The 18,315-nt window shown below is 40.1% G+C and overlaps 1 protein-coding gene across 1 annotated transcript in view; it reads right to left on the reverse strand.

Moving 5' to 3' along the window:
- Positions 1-18,315, reverse strand: part of LOC126413101 (myrosinase 1-like) — a 144,485-nt gene that overhangs the window by 66,748 nt on the left and 59,422 nt on the right. Inside the window, exon 12 of the mRNA XM_050082996.1 lies at positions 14,073-14,239. Coding sequence (XP_049938953.1) covers positions 14,073-14,239 — 167 coding nt within the window. The remainder of the gene's footprint in view (positions 1-14,072; positions 14,240-18,315) is intronic.

The following is an 18,315-nucleotide window of genomic DNA, read 5'->3' on the forward strand; positions in this document are numbered from 1 at the left end:
AGCTGCTTATCCAACGGCGGCAGGGAGCACACTGACTGCGACCAACCGGCACTGGCCGTTCAAAACAAAACAGTAGACAAACGACTACGCGAATTTACACTATTCAGGTACTAAAACGCGATGCTACAACTCTCAAATACTATAATACGCTCGAAATTTATGAATTAAACAATGCAAGTACCAAAAACACGCAAAGAAATTAAGAATTAAACTATGTAACAAATGAGTGAGCTAGGAGTATACGACTTGCTGCTGCAGCTGCTTATCCAGCGGCGGCAGTGAGCACACTGACTGCGACCAACCGACACTGGCCGTTCAAAACAAAACAGTAGACAAACGACTACGCGAATTTACACTATTCAGGTACTAAAACGCGATGCTACAACTCTCAAATACTATAATACGCCCGAAATTTATGAATTACACAATGCAAGTACCAAAAACATGCAAAGAAATTAAGAATTAAACTATGTAACAAATGAGTGAGCTAGGAGTATACGACTTGCTGCTCAGCTGCTTATCCAACGGCGGCAGGGAGCACACTGCACTGCACTGCACTGCACTGGTGTACATTGAGACATTTACTTGTAACTGGCTCAGTTGTAACTGAGATATGAGGTTGTCAACATGTCTTTCAATTCGACTGAACGAAGGGTGAGTCCTAAAAGTTAGATGATGAAGTCTAGACAAAACATTCGCAGGAAATTGGCCATGATGCAAAACGGACAAGCTGAAGCTGACTCGATATTGGAAAAAGCATCTAAACATATTTCTCAACTGCTAGAGAGGTTGGGAGAGTTGTGCCCACAGAAGAATACCACATACCCTGACAAAGAAAATGGGTTTAAAGAATTTATAAAATCAGAAGAAGATGATGAATACAATCTGAAACATGGTGATAAAGTAGATCCCGGAGGAAAGTAATGCCGAAAACAGAGGTTAGACTGGCAACATCATCTTTTAGTAAATCATTAGACAGAAAGTGTGTTACTGTATATGGGATTAGAGTTTAACGAATAGCAAGAGTGTGGATGATTGGTGATACACCAAGAGGTGCTGGAGGTGATGATTTCAAAATTCGCACTGCAATGTGCCCGAAAATGAGAGGATTATGTAAACTATTGTTTGAAATTATATCTCCTAAAAGTAGCTATGATCTTCAGTAGTGTATCAACATTCTCAAGGCTTGGAATGCCCATAGGCGACGCCACCTTTCTTAAATCATTAAATTCAAACCGGAATTATAACTACACTCAAATCGTTAAGCGTCCAATAAACAAAACTGGTGGATCATTTTATCAGATGACGATATGCTGTTTAAATGCACTTCAAGTTAGCGACTGCAAGACAATCTCCACCGAATCACCAGCACATATCGACATGGTTCGCTGGGATAATCCTAATGAATCTCTAAAGTTATTAATATCCTTGCTGGCTTCGAAAGCAGCGGGTAATAATTCATACGATAATGAAATGATGTATGTCGAAGAAGAGCTTCACGAAGCACTGAATACATCGTTTACGATGCCTGACGGAAACACTAGATTACGAAACAGTGCTGTTACTTACTGGTTTTTTGATAGGAAGAGTATACACTGGGTTATAGAATTCCATGGCAGAATTTAAAGAAATGTTAAAGTAAATATTACGTAGTGTATGGCGCCACGAAAAGAAACAAACGTGTTTTAGTTGACATTCTGTAAGATAACAGAAACGCATTACCTTATGACTTACTGGGACACTGCCATGTCTACTGTCACTGTTGAGACAAGAGGAAGCGTGTTGAATCATTATGAATTGAAGAAATATTTCTCGATAGTATAAATAAGTACTGATGTGGTTTGCATGACTGTTATTTTTTAATGCAGTTCGTCGCTCCAGATCCTTACAGTAGGGCGAATAAGAAACTGAGTGGGATAAGTTTTGTGTCGTACCTTTGATATAACCACAGAAGGAAATTTTACTCGTCTTTATGAGAGGAGAACGAGGAGAACGCTAAAATTCTGGTAATGATTTGTGACAAGAACACGCACATTTATTGACGACTGCTCAACTTTATCGGCTCAGGCAGCAAGTCCTGAAGCTCAACTGCTAATCCAGGAGCTGAGGCTGGGCAGTAAAGAGTTCTTGTCACAACAGAATGTTCGCTGAAGACGGGACGGTGCGGACTCTGTAGAAGCAGACGACGGAGCGCAATTACACAGGTGAAGGGCAGTCTTCTCAGCAGTCGAACTGACTTGGAACTTCCCCGCTCTGCTGTGGCGCCGGGGCAAATCACTTCTCTTGCAGCCCCACTCCTGTGGTTTCTTGGTGCAGCAATTACGGGACTGTGCGCCTTCTCTGGAGTAGGTTGTCGACCTATCGACGCCTGTGGTGCGTGCTGCGCTAGCAACACCTCATAAGTCTTTTTAAGTTTCAACACGTTTTCCTTCTTGTCTTTATATTGGAAAACGCAGGTGTCTCATACTGATTAGGTATATCTCTTTCATCATGTTTGGTATTTGCAGGAAACGTTGTTCCGAGGAAGGAAGCTTTCAATTGAGGCTGCACTTTTGGAGAGCCAAACAATTTCTGGAAAAATGTATGTGATACACCAAATCCAAATGTACTTGCGGACAATATTATGGAAATGGAAGAGGATGTAGATGAAGATGAAATGGGAGATATGATACTGCGTGAAGAGTTTGACAGAGCACTGAAAGACCTGAGTCGAAACAAGGCCGCGGGAGTAGACAACATTGCATTAGAACTACTGACAGCCTTGGGAGAGCCAGGCCTAACAAAACTCTACCATCTGGTGAGCAAGAAGTACGAGGCAGGCGAAATACCCTCAGACTTCAGGAAGAATATAATAATTCCAATTGCAAAGAAAGCAGGTGTTGACAGATGTAAAAATTACCGAACTATCAGTTTAATAATTCACAGCTGCAAAATACTAACGCGAATTCTTTACAGACAAAACTAGTAGAAGCCGACCTCGGGGAAGATCAGTTTGGATTCCGTAGAAATAGTGGAACATGTGAGGCAATACTGACCCTACGACTTATCTTAGAAGCTAGATTAAGGAAAGGCAAACCTACGTTACTAACATTTGTATTCTTAGAGAAAGCTTTTGACGATTTTGACTGGGATACTCTCTTTCAAATTCTGAAGGTGGCAGGGGTAAAATACAGGGAGCGAAAGGCTATTTACAATTTGTACAGAAACCAGATGGCAGTTATAAGAGTCGAGGGACACGAAAGGGAAGCAGTGGTTGGGAAGGGAGTGAGACAGGGTGGTACCCTATCCTCGATGTTATTCAATCTGTATATTGAGCAAGCAGTGAAGGAAACAAAAGAAAAATTCGGAGTAGGTATTAAAATCCATGAACAAGATGACATTGTAATTATGTCAGAGACAGCAAAGGACTTGGAAGAGCAGTTGAATGGAATGGACAGTGTCATGAAAGGAGGGTATAAGATGAACATCAACAAAAGCAAATCGAGGATAATGGAATGTAGTCGAATTAAGTCGGGTGATGCTGAGCGAATTAGATTAGGAAATGAGACACTTAAAGTAGTAAACGAGTTTTGCTATTTGGGGAGCAAAGTAACTGATGATGGTCGAAGTAGAGAGGAAATCAAATGTAGACTGGCAATGGCAGGGGAAGCGTTTCTGAAGAAGAGAAATTTGTTAACATCGAGTATTGATTTAAGTGTCAGAAAGTCGTTTCTAAAAGTATTTGTAATCAGTGTAGTCATGTATGGAAGTGAAACATAGACGATCAATAGTTTGGACAAGAAGAGAATAGAAGCTTTCGAAATGTGGTGCTACAGAAGAATGCTGAAGATTAGATGGGTAGATCACATCATAACTAATGCCGAGGTATTGAATAGGATTGGGGAGAAGAGGAGTTTGTGGCACAACGTGACTGAAAGAAGGGATCAGTTGGTAGGACATGTTCTGAGGCATCAAGGGATCACCAATTTAGTATTGGAGGGCAGCATGGAGGGTAAAAATCGTAGAGGGAGACCGAGAGATGAATACACTACGCAGATTCGAAAGGATATACGTCGCAGAAGATACTGGGAGATGAAGAAGCTTGCACAGGATAGAGTAGCATGGAGAGCTGCATCAAACCAGTCTCAGGACTGAAGACCACAACAACAACAACAACAACAACACCAAATGAGGAATTCCACAGTACAGAACTTGAAGAATGTCAGGAGTGCAGTGTGCATCGCAAGACTGTCATAGAGTGTCAGGAGTGCAGTGTGCATCGTAAGACTGTCATAGAGTAGCATTAACCAAAATTGAGCGCAAAACACATAACCACCTAATTTTGAGCACACATCAATAGTGGCGCATAATATACCGTGAAAGAGAGAATAACACAAACACATTTGAATTCGAAATTGTAAGTATGTAATTATTAGCGTATAAAAAAATTTAATTTCTATTCCCAAAGCATCACATAATGGAACAATAAGATACGTTATTATCAGATCCCCATTACAGAAGTCAATGCGTTAACACTACAGTTGATTCAGAGAAAACATCATACGATTCTGAACGCTATAGCGTTTTTCAGGCATATGACAAGTACGATCGTATTTACTACACAGAACTCTGTTGCACTATAAGAAGTTGGTAGATAACTACTTTAAAGTTATTCACAATGTACACAGTTCGTCCACAAAATGCCACTGAGTATCGTTTCGATAAAGACTCTACAGAGACTTTCTGCGTTAAATAGGACAGTGATGCAAACCACGTCAGTATTTATTTGTAGACACAGCAGTGAAATCTAAGCTGTCTATTGGAATTATTCGAAACATCTACTCAAATTGCAAGAAACCACTGTATGCAGTACACAACGTTATAAAAAGTGAGGAGGATGATATAGAATGTGCATTAAATTCGTATATTTCCAATAAAAAAATGGCTCTAAGCACTAGGGGACTTAACATCTGAGGTCATCAGCCCCCTAGACTTAGAACTACTTAAAACTAACTAACCTATGGACATCACACACATCCATGCCCGAGGCAGGATTCGAACCTGCGTCCATAGCAGTAGCGCGGTTCCAGACTGAGGCACCTAGAACCGCTCGGCCACAACGTCCGGCTTATATTTCCATATTTTTCGTGTATTTCCACATTTTTGGATGGCGAAGTCATTACACTTTTGTGTTGTTTGCTTTTTCTTTTGTTCCCCAGAAATATACTGCCAGAAAAAAATAGTGCACATTTTAGTTTTGCAACTCACTCAAGATTTATTGAGGCAACGGTGCATAGGAAGTAAATAAAATAAATACATTTACAGATAAGTAGCACAAGCGATTCTGTGGTATCGACCCTTGCTGAAACATCCACATTAGTATGTGGTTTAGCATCCACAGGCTGCAATGGGGCCGCTGTCTCCGGCATCCAGTCGATCCTACTCATTGTGAATACTGTCCTTGGATATGTTATGCCACACCTGCTCGACCTGTCCAGCTGTTCATGTAGTTATGTAAGTAATGTTGTTTGACGAGTAGCACTAGTCATTTCTCGTCCAATCATATCACACAGGTGTTCTATTGGAGACCAGCCTGATGATCATGTTGGCCAGTGAAGTTGCTAAACGTCTTGCAGAGCATGTTGAGCTTCACGGGCAGTGTATCGGCGAGCATTATCGTTTTGAAACAACACATCACCTTTCTGTTGCAAGAACGGCAAAAAAAAAAAAAAAAAAAAAAAAAAAAACGAGGCAACAGCATTCTGCACACACCGAGCGCTGGTTAGGTTCCTCTCCAGAAACACCAAAGGTGGACGAGAGTCGTAGGTTATCATCCCCCCCCCTCATAAGGCCTCGGGTTGGCCCAATGTGTCTTGGACGAACGCAGTATGCAAGACAGTGCTGACCAGGTCTACATCACACGCGCAAGCTATCATCACTTGCGTGCAGGCAGAGTCTGCTTTTATCACTGAAGACCTCTGCGCGCCGTACCGTCTTCCAAGTGATCCTCTGACGGCACCAGCCGAGCCGTGCACGTCGATGCTGTTGCGTGAGTGGAAGACTGGCTAGAGCTGTGCTCATAACCGGTTCGAAAAAGTTCGTGTTGACATGGCTAGCCTCACAAACCCTCCTACCTGTACTGTGCTAACTGTACGAAATGCCATTGCTGGCCTCATAATATGACGATCCTGGTGGGCGTCTGTGCTGCCTGGGCGTCAAGAATATTGGCTGTGGATGTGAGACTGTTCATGAGGCTACTGGTAACAGCATAGTTGCACAGATGACACAGCACGTGGCAATTCTCTGACAGGAGCACGCCAGCACTCGGAACGCCGCCGACGGGGGGGAGCCGCGTGAACCGTGGCAAGGTGCCCAAGACGGTGCGGCTACCCGCTTCATAGCCCGAAGTTTTTAGGTATTCCTTTGAAACACTTTATATCTGACTCATCTCAGTCCAACATTTTCCTTGAAAATGTAAGTGGTCTTCTTGTAGCATATGTATTTGTTTCGGACATGTGTTTAAACAATTTTCTGGTCAATCAAGACAAATTTTACATCCTTGACCATTATCATGACAGTAAAAATCTCTTATGCGATTTGTATACTGACATTAGTTATTATTATTTCACTTTCCTTACTATTCTTGTATCTACTTGCATCTGCCCATAGAGTTAATAGGCTCGAATTATGTCGATATGCAGCACAAGTTCATAACGCTTACAGGAAAAAGCCCAACTTCAAAATTCTTCATGTTACGTGTCAGTCTACCATCGAATTTTGCCCTTGATGAAATTACTTGTCAGGTTATAATGTGCCATTTGCTTACAGTCTGTTAATGCGTTTTCTGTGTGTTACAATCCTGGCATATTAAACCAACTACATTGTATGGATTTTGTTTGTCCTCGTATGAGAAGCCAGGTGTAACTTGATTTTACTTTATTTATCTGTTTGTTAATATGTAAGTTTTAATTTTTAAATGTATGTTTGCACAACGTACTTTTAAATGGTTTGTTAATGTCATCTGTCTCTTATGCCACGTTATTGGAAGGATCTGCTACCCATAAACATTCGATTCTCCTCACTGAAGTTCATGAGTCTTTATCTTAGTAGAATTACTCAGCTACTAATGCTTACAATGTACATTGCTTTATCTATAAGATGATGGTCAGATTAGCTTTGGTGCACGATCATATACTTAAAGCTATTTCGTATCTAAGTGATTCCACGAAGTAATTGGTTCCTTCGAATTGTCGCTTATTATTTTCAAGTTGTTGTATTGGGCACTAGATGTTATTACACACTATTGCCATTGATTTCACTACATTAGTTCATTCTGTTCCCCCAGTGCAAAAATAGAAGTGGTTCGATACGTTATTTATTCAGTAGCGACTCCTTTCTTATGCCTTCAGCATTTTGTCAAAAGCTGTTAACCATCTCAAAACTTCTACGACACTCGTTTGCTGTCTTCATTTTCACGCCCAACAATTTCGACGTCCATGGTCTCTTATAGCTCTGGTTTGCCGCTACTAACGGTACTGAATGTCTGCGTTTTAGCTCCTTATATCAGAACTCGGATATCCACCCACTGCACCTCATGGCTTCATGTGATGTCCCAATGAGCTCATTGTTCTTCTAAATGATATTCTTGTCCTACAGGTGCTTGTTCTTACCAAGATTCTACATGAAAATGGGATAGAGATCAGAGCTAATTTACTTATCTATACAACAGTGGTGATTATTCGACAGTTGATGAAACTGGGAGGTGACATCAGGTTTCCAATGATTTGGTCACCTTACTTTCCCTTCCCCTTAAAATATTGAAAGAATTTGTTGATTCTCTTCATTTTCATAACATAATAAAGAACATGGCCTTTGAATAATATTAACTAGGAAGAGAATTCTGACTCATTCTAACAAAAACAACTGGTCCACTACACAATAATACCTTTATAACTATGAATATACAAATATACAGTGACTCTTGTTGACTAGCTAAATGAACAATGCTTAAAAATTTTCTCCTCTTATATTAGTGTTTATATCATCCTCTTGAAACTGATATTATGTGTTGAGGCGTATTACTTGTTGATTGACCAGTACTTTCCAGACGTTCTCTGTCTATACTTCTTGATTTGCCATATTTGTCTCAATACCATTTTATATATGTAGGCATGGAGTTAAATCGAGCATCCATTGCATGTAAATCGAACAAAAGACCAATTAGAAAGATATCTAATACTGCAAATGGTTATTTACATTTACATTTACATGAATACTCTGCAAATCATACTTAAGTGCCTGGCAGGGGGTGCATCGAACTACATTCACATTCTCTGTTATTCAAGCGTCGATCAATGAACGGGAAAAACGAACACCTATATCTTTTCGTGCAAGTTTTGATTTCCCTAATTTTAGTATGATGATCATTTCTCCTTATGTAGGTCGGCGTTAAGAAAATAGTTTCGTATTCGGAGAAGATCTCGCCTTAACGAGAAACGCCTTTGTTTTAGAGATGTCCAAGCCATATCCTGCATCATCTCTGTGATACTATCTCCCCTTTTTGCCTATAAAACGTGCTACCCTTCTTTGAAATTCCTCGATGTACTCCTTCCATTCTATCTGGTAAGGATCCACACCGCCCAGCAGTACTCTGAAAGAGGACGGACAAGCATAGTATACGCAGTTAATTTAGTAGATCCGTTCCGTCTTCTAAGTGTTCTGCCAATAAAAGTATCCTAATTTTTCAAACCAGTGTCGGCCCCTGTGGCCGAGCTATTCTAGGCGCTATAGTCCGGAACCGCGCTTCTCTTACGGTCGCGGGTTCTAATCCTGCCTTGGGCATGGATGTGTGTGATGTCCTTAGGTTAATTAGGTTTAAGTAGTTCTAAGTCTAGGGGACTGATGACATCAGATGTCAAGTCCCATAGTGCTTAGGGCCATTTGAATCAATTAAACCAGTATGTGTACTTTACAAATTTCTTATATGTAAATCAAAAATCTAGCAATAGTTGTTCTCAACAAGTATACATCTAACTAAGGTATTATTACTTTTAATGATAATAATAAATATCCTACATTCGGGCGACGGGGCTAAAATTGAGACTTTTAATATTCAGGAGAGGTGTATAAGTATTGATATCGTGGCTCTCCATTCTCGAAGAATTTTATCTACATCTCGTCGTTCTTCATTGACTCCAAAAGCTGTGTTGCTTCGGATTATTCTCTAATTGGAATTACTTGCAAGATTAGGTGTCTTCCTCGACGTTTTCTTTTGCGGCATGCTTCCACTCCCACAACATCAGAATGAGGAATATTGAGCACTCTAGTGGATCTCTAAATATTCTTAAGAACTTTTAACGTTTCTGTTTTACCTTACCGGAATGATAGTGAGTCCTCATTGAAGCTTTTATACTGTGACAAACATTTCTATATACATTTTCTGTTTCTTGAGTCTGCTGCTTTCTGTGCGTGTTTGATTGCGATTTATATAATTTTACACATCCTTAATAATCTTGAATAAGAAAACAAACTGCTTCTCCAGTAATGTCTCTCGGATCCTTACACACCATTTTTTGGTTAAAATATTTACATGTGTCCCACTTGCTGCAGTCACCTTCACAGCTTGTAATATTTTTTACATGGCGGAACATTTGTAGTTAAAAAATATATTTTCTTTGTATCATTTCACTGAATCCGTTATTCTCCTTCCATATTTCTTCAGCATCTGCTATAAATCGATTTTCAAACTATTACATTCATCCCGAGGATTAGTAGTTCTTCATGTTCATTGTAGCCATCTCTCACCATTTTCGCTTTTTCTGCTTTTACTTCTCTATCTTTCCAATTATCTTCTACTAATAATCCTCCTCCTGACCGCTGATCAGCTTTCAGCCTTGCATCTTGTCCATGAAAAATTATTTTGTCGTAAACCAAGGAGCTATTCATATTCTCTCGTAGGCTTTCAAGGCCTACTTCCCCAAATCCCAATCACACAGTTACACTTTCCTTCTCCATTCTTCTCAAAAAGATAGAATAAATTTTCGATTGGTGATCCCAAATTCCACACTTCCATGAATCAAATCTATTTTTTCTCTTAATCTTCTTGAAATAATCAATGTCCAATACATCTGCATTAAGAATTTTACTATCAAAAATATTCATTTCACTACTATCCCTTCACGTTCAACAATTATATTGACCTGGTCAGTTACTTGCACACTTCTCCAGGAATGAACCTTTCAGTTTCATTTTTGGAAGGATATTGTTGCGCACAACTTAAGAATATTTCAAAGCATCATTTGAAATTGCAGTAGGCTCAATCCTAGTGCCCACAATCATCACCATTTGCACATATCCCCAGACAGAGTACAGGTTTCTTTGAAAGTTGGTGTTCCTTCAACAAGTCTTACAAAATGTGTTTCCTATCTGTAGCGTATATAAAAAGTTATTCTCCTTTCGCTACATTGTTTGAGACTCCATAAATGCCACTTTAACACATTCCTTTAATACACTCTCTTCTCGGAATCTATCGTTTTTAGCAACTATCTTCTCACTTTGACTTGATACGTCTTTCTTAGTGCTTCCCGGTCTGTCTAAATTCATTGAACACTATTCTGCATCTGCTTCCGTCTCTGAAACTGACCGACGGTGGGAGAGCCGTGTACTGATCACATGCCCCTCCATATCCGCATCCGCCAAGGTTCGCGCAGCTACCCCCGTCGGAGGTTCGAGTCCTCGCTCGGGCAAGGGGATGTGTGTTGTTCTTAGTCTAAGTTAGTTTAAGTTAGATTAAGTAGTGTGTAAGCCTAGGGACCGATGACCTTAGTAGTTTGGTCCCATAAGAACTTACGACAAATTTCCATTTTTATTTTTTATTTTTGATGTGAATGGCCTTCACCTAATGAGAGTTGCACAGTGGCGGAACGCTTCGGGAGTCAAGTGGAGACAGGAAGCTTTCGAGTGAAGAGCTCAAGAGAACGACTGCATTACTTTATGTCGAGTTCTTGTTGAAGGCAAATCTGCTTGCTATCATGTGTGTGATTTGGTCATAGTAGTGACTTATTGTGGGCGGTGAACGGCCCATACCATACTTTAATTTTTAAGGGGGTTATATATTTCGACAGGTCCGAATTTGCTCCAGAGTAGTAACTTTTGCCATCTGATTTACGAAACTGAGAATGGAGAGAGTATAATTTACTGTTTTTTTATGTGTCAGTTTGTGAATCATCATGTTGAACTCTCAACTGTTTTGAGCTGATGAATATTCCGTGAATTGAGATCACGAAATGGACTTACTTTTAACGAGTCTTTGATGACTGTTTGGTTTCAGGACTTTTCTACCAGTCTTTTATTGATCTCAACATAACTTTACTGCATTTGATAAGGGCATTTTCTGTATGCATTTTACCTAAATATCGTAGGACCACTTCCCGTTTATTTGAGATGTCCCTTCTCGAATAAACAGTATTGAACATAATTTTCTGTCGTTTAAATAAATTGTAGACACTAGAATAAAACCCTTGTTATTAAATTATTCACGTATATTTTATTTTATATTTCCGCGTAATACATTAATTCGCAATTGTACCCAATGCATAAACTATTTGATTGCAGGATCACAGCTACAAGTTATCACTTACAGCGAATTAAATGCGGGGCACGAAAGCAAACATGCGCTTCTCGACCGTATGACTATATCATTCTCTTTAAGCAGAGCTGTGCGTAACCTAAGTACCTAAAGTATGAGTAACAACAGGTAAAGAGGCAACTGGTTTTTTCGTGTGGACTGCCGCTTAGAAGAGCAACTAAACTCAACAGTAACTGTTACGTGCGGTCACAATTGTTTCCCACATCTACAGCTACATGGTTACTCTACAATTCACACGTAAGAGCCTGAGAGATCGTTCATCGAAACATTTTCATACTACTTCTCTACCATTCCACTCTCGAATGGCGTGTGAGGAAAAGGAACATCTAAATTTTTCCCTTCGAGCTCTGATCTCTCGTATTTTATTATGATGATCATTTCTCCCTACGTAGGTGGGTGTCAAAAAATATTTTCGACTTCGTAGGAGAATTGGTGATTGAAATTTCGTAAATAGATGTCACCGCCACGAATACCGCCTGTGTTTCAGTGACTGCCACCCCAACTCACGTATCATGCCAGTCTCATCCCCTATTACGCCATAACACGAAACGAGCTGCCCTTCTTTGCATTTTTTCGATGTCCTTCTTCAACCCTACCTGGTAAAGATCCCACACCACGCAGCAATATTCCAGCAGATGACGGACAAGTGTAATGTAGGCTGTCCCTTTAGTGGGTTTGTCGCATCTTCAAGTGTTCTGCCAACAAAGCGCAGTCTTTGTTTCGCCCTCCCTACAATATTATCTGTGTGGTCTTTCCAATTTAAGTTGCTCGTAATTATAATTCATAGGTATTTAGTCAAATTGACAGCCCTTAGATTTGTGCGATTTGTCGTATACCCAAAATTTATCGGATTTCTGTTAGTACCCATGTGGATGACCTCGCACTTTTCTTTGTTTAGTGCTAATTGCCACTTTTCGCACCATACAGAAATTCTCTCTAGAAAATTGCAATTGATCGTCTGATGATTTTACTAGAATATAAATCACAGCGTCATCTGCAGATAATCTAAGGGGCTGCTCAGATTATCACCTAGATCATTTATGTAAATCAGGAACAGCAGAGGGCCTATGACACTACCTTGCGGAATACCAGATATCACTTCTGTTCTACTCGATGATTTACCGTCTGTCACTACGAACTGTGACCTCTCTGAGAGGAAATCACGAATCGAATCACATAACTGAGACGATACTCCATATGCACGCAATTTGATTAGTAGTCGCTTGTGAGCAACGGTATCAAAATCCTTCTGGAAATCTAGGAATATGGAATCGATCTGAGATCCTTTGTCGACAGCACTCAGTACTTCATGGGAATAAAGAACTAGCTTTGTTGCACAAGGACGATATTTTCTGAATCCGTGTTGGTTATGTATCAATAAGTCATTTTCTTCAAGGTGATTCATAATGTTCGAGTACAGTATATGATGCAAAATCCTACTGCAAATTGAGGTCAGTGATATGGGTCTGTAATGCAATGGGTTACTCCTATTACCTTTATTGAATATTGGTGTGACCTGTCCTACTTTCCAGTCTTTAGGAACAGACCTTTCGTCAAGTGAACGGTTGTATATGATTGCTAAGAAAGGCACTATTGTGTCTGCATACTCTGAAAGGAAACTGATTGGTATACCATTTGGACTGTAAGACTTGCCTTTATTAAGTGATTTTTGATGTTCCGCAACACCTAAGATATCTAGTTTTATGTCATTCATGATAACAGCTGTTCTCGTTTTGAATACTGGAATATTTACTTCGTCCTATTTCGTGAACGAACTACGGAAAACTGTATTTAGTAACTGCGCTTTAGTGCACCATCATCGGTAACATTTCCATCACTATCGCGCAGTGACGGTATTGACTGTTTTTTGCCACTGGTGTACTTTACATACGACCAGGATCTTTTTTGGTTTTCTATCATATTTTGAGAAAATGTTTCATTGTGGAAACTATTAAATACATCTCGCATTGACGTCCGTACGAGCTTCCGTGAAACTTAGCCAGCCTTGGGGATTTTACGTGTTTCTGAATTTGTCATGCTTTTTTTCGTTGCTTCTGCAACAGTGATCTGACGTGTTTTGTGTACCGTGGTGGATCAGTCCCGTCTGTTTTTAACTTAGGCGGTATGAATCTATCTATTACTGTCGATACTGTATCTTTGAATTTGAGCCATATCTGGTCTACACTTACATAATGAGCTTTGAAGAACGGAGGCTCTCTCTTAGGAAGGCTCGTCCGGTGTAGAATCTAGTCCCTTCAGAATTTGAGTTGTAATTGTAACACGTTACAATACTCTGCGATCCATGTTCAAATCTATTCTATGACAGGCAGTTAGCGTGGGGACTGTGTTCATAAGGTTTTGCAGCAGTTGTGTTCATGAGTATCGGTAGCAAAAGCTAGGTGAAGTGAAGCTCGCCGCAAACTTCAAGAAATAAGAAGAAGGCTACCCAAGGGCCTGTTGAGCTCGAGTCTGCAGCGACCAGCAGCAGCGGAGAGCTTGACGCCGGCATAGCTGCAGTGGTGACCAAGGCGAAGCGAGCCACCGGCGGCGACTCCAAGTTCATCAGCAACAACATTTCGGGCAGCAGCAGTACAGCAGAAGCAGCCAGCATGGCTGATAAGATAAGTAATGCCGCTGATAACCCTGATAAGTGCGAATCCACAAGATTATTGGCAGTAATTCAACTTCCGACGATTAAACAATCACCCAGCATGAATCGTTCACATATGTTAGTGGTCCATGTAGTCCAAAATCGAAATGTGGTAATAGGTAACTTGATGGGGACGATAGTAGTGCGTTAAAACGTCCGAAACCAGAGAAGGGAGATGTTATTGCAAATGATTCCTCGGCGTGGTTGAGGGAAATTCTGACAAATTTGAACTCTAAAACAAGGGTATTGGCCACCGAGGTAGCTTCAATAAAAACCGAGATATGTTCAGTCGAGACAAATGTAGCAGAAACAGTAAACGCTGGCGTAAAGAAAGCTGAATTACATACCGAAATGTTGACTGAGTCAAAACTAGAAGTTATAAGGGTAGATTTTTTTTATTCATCTATCTTCTGAGTGGTTTGATGCCCCACCCACAGAAATTTCTCTCCTATACCAATCTCTTCATCTCAGAGCAGCACTTGCAACCTACGCCCTCAATTACCTGCTGGATGTATTCCAATCTCCGTCTCCTTCCATAGTTTTTGCCCTCTTCAGCTCCATCTCGTACCATGGAAGTGATTAACTCATGTCTTCACAGATGTCCTATCAACCCTTCTTCGTGTCAGTGTTTTCCACATATTCCCTTCCTCTCTGATTCAGCGCAGAACTCTATCATTCCTTACCTTATCAGTCCATCCAATTTTCGACATTCATCTGTAGCATAAAATCTCAAATGTTTCGATTCTCTTCTGTTCCGGTTTTCCAACAGTCTATGTTCCACTACCAGACACCGTACATCCTCAGAAATTCTTTTCTCAAATTAAGGCCTATATTTGATACTAGTAGACTTCTCTTGGCCAGTAATGCCCTTTTTCCAGTGCTAGTCTGCTTTTGGTGTCCCCCTTGCCCCGTCCGTCATTGGTTATTTTACTACCTAGGTAGCAGAACTCTTTAACTTTATCTACTTCGTGACCATCAATCTTGATCTTAAGTTTCTCGTTGTTTTCATTTCTGCTATTCCTTATTGCTGTATCTATAGCCTTACAGAACTTCAGGAGTATCTCGTCATTCCTTAGTACTTCCACATCCCACTTCTTTGCGTATTGATTCCTCCTGACTAATCTCTTAAACTTCAGCCTACTTTTCATCATTACTACATTAGGATCTGAGTCGATATCTGCTCATGGGTATGCCTTACAATTCAGTATCTGATTACGGAGTCTCTGTCGAAGATGTAATCAAACTGAAATCTACCCATATCTCCAAGCCCTTTCCCAGTATACGTCCTCTTTTGATTCGTGAATAGTGTATTCGCTATTACTAGCTGAAATTAATCTTTCTCCCCTGACATTCCTTTTTCCGATCCCTTATTCCCCTGTAACCTTTTCTGCTACTCCTTCCCCTACAACTTCTTTCCAGTCCCCCACGACTATTAAATCTTCATCTCCCTTTGTGTACTGTATTCCCTTTCAGTATCCTCATATACTTTCTTTATCTCCTCATCTTCAGCTTGCGACGTCGGCATGTATACGTGAATTATCGTTGTCAGTGTCGGTTTGCTGTCGATTCTGATAAGAACTACCCTATCATTGAACTTTTCACAGTAGTACACACTCTACCCTACCTTCCTATTCATAACGAATCCTACTCCATTACACCACTTTCTGCTGCTGTTGATATTACCCTACTCTCATGAATTTGTTGCACTGCTCAAAGCTAGCGAGCCAATGGCTTTGGATGTGCATTGGCCTTGTTGGCTAACTACCCGTTTTCACCGCATGCGAGCTCAGATGCAGCAACAATGAGCGCGTCGCCGGAAACGGGTAAGTCCCAGAGCTGGAAATTTGGATGGCTCATGCTCGCATTGCCTTTGTGCTGAATATGCTCCAGAAAATGGTGGATTGTCAGATACCCTTAAAGCTCTTTGAGACTCGACAATAACTGTCATCAAATATTAATGCAAATCTGAATACATTTGCGATCACAAAAAAAAGAGTTGCATCCGGTGACACAATAATATCTCAATCTCTTTAAAGCTAGAGAAGTTTATAACCCCCCAGTGAATAAACATTTTCACAGTGACCCTCTGAATTATCACTTCATGCAAATTCAACAAACAGTATTTCAGATGACAGCACTGCATTATAACTATCATCCTTGAAATCTACGTATCAGCATCTATTTTACTTATTGATTGTACATCTTTCATAAGGCAAATGATTGTCAGAACATCGTATTCTCCACAGAAAATGAATGCAACATGAATACCTCGTATTTTGTCATATTTGTGTTTTTATTTAATTAATAGTTTACGGTTTTCAAAATGTTTCAAATGGCTCTGAGCAATATGGGACTTAACTGCTGTGGTCATCATTCCCCTAGAACTTAGAACTACTTAAACCTAACTAACCTAAGGACATCACACACATCCATGCCCGAGGCAGGATTCGAACCTGCGACCGTAGCGGTCGCGCGATTCCAGATTGTAACGGTTTTCCCAGTGACTTATTTTAAAGGTTGATTGCAAGTGCTACGATAAAAACTGTGCTAACTTGAAACTGGTTAATCACATATGCTAGCGGACACCACCGTTGTAGAAGAATGCCAAAAGTGCTTCTGACAAGAGGGCCTCAACAACGGTTTAAGCTACAACTAACAACAACTTGTTGTCATGTAACGTGAGCGCAGTTGTGCAAGAATTCCGGCTTATTTGTTTCAGAAGCAGCTATTAACTTTATTTATTGTAAATGGTCTGAATATAAACGAATGTTCGTAACATTTCTTTTATTTAATTACTCTTATAATACATTATTTTAGTGCGGGAAAGTGGACAAGTGAGTCAAATCACCTCTGTAGCTAGAAAACGGTATACTTTTGGTGTGAATGGCCTTCAGCCAATGAGAGCTGGACCGTGTCGGAGCCTACGGGAGTCAACTGGAAACTGAGAATTTTCGAGTGAAGAACTCAAGAGGGCGACTGCATCACTATATGTGGGTCACGCGTATGATTCGGCTGTATAGGTGATTGATTGCGGGCAGTGAAAGGCCGCTACCATACTTTAATTTTTGAATGGATTTTGTATTGGGAGAGATCCGAATGTGCTCCAGTGTAGTCACTTTTGCCGTTTATGGTACTAATGATAGAGAGAGAGAGAGAGTTACTTTTTTTTATAGCGTGTGTCAGTTTGTGAATCATCATGTTGAACTCTCAATTCTTTTCAGCTGGTGAATATTTCATGAATTGTGAGCACGAAATGGACTTAGTTTTAGTGAGCCTTTGATGACTATTTACTTGGGGATTTGGCTACTATTCTTATATCGCTCTCAACGGAATTTTACTGCATCTGATAAGGGTATTTTCCGTCAGCATTTTAACTGAATATCGTAGTACTACTTCCCGTCTATCCGAGAAGTCCTTTCGTGAATAAACTTTATTCAACATATTTCTCTGTCGTCTAAATCAATTGCATGCATTAGAATAGGTCCCTTGTCGTTAAATTAACTATTTGCCTTTTATTTTATATTTCTGTTTAATTTATTAATTGTAACCAATGCATAGACAATTTGACTGTAGAATCACGGCTACAAGTTGCTACATGTAAAAAATTAGGTACTGTCGGAATCGTACCCCCCACGTTCCTCATTTGGCCGTAGGGCATTATGTAAAAAGTAGATGTTTTATTTGTACAGGAATGGGAAGGAAGATATTGCATCAAGTTGCTTTAATAAATTGTTTGCTAACTTGAGAGTGCTAATATTTAAATGCTTATCTGAGCTGCAGGTCTTTATATCTTCTGCTCAAATGCTGTCATCTGACAGTTACAAAGTGTTATTGAAAGAATCCGCTACAGGTAAATTTTAATTCTGCTCACAAAAATTCCCGAGACTTGATCCTGCAAGTATTACACCGCTACACATGATTAAAATCTGCACTGGTCTATCTTTAAAATGACTGTGAGCTCAGTTCCAGTGCATGGACATTTCCTTGGAGTTATTTCGTATGTTACGTGATTAAAAGTAATAATTGACCTATGATATTT

This window comes from Schistocerca serialis, chromosome 7, assembly GCF_023864345.2.
Source record: "Schistocerca serialis cubense isolate TAMUIC-IGC-003099 chromosome 7, iqSchSeri2.2, whole genome shotgun sequence".
NCBI lineage: Eukaryota > Metazoa > Arthropoda > Insecta > Orthoptera > Acrididae > Schistocerca > Schistocerca serialis.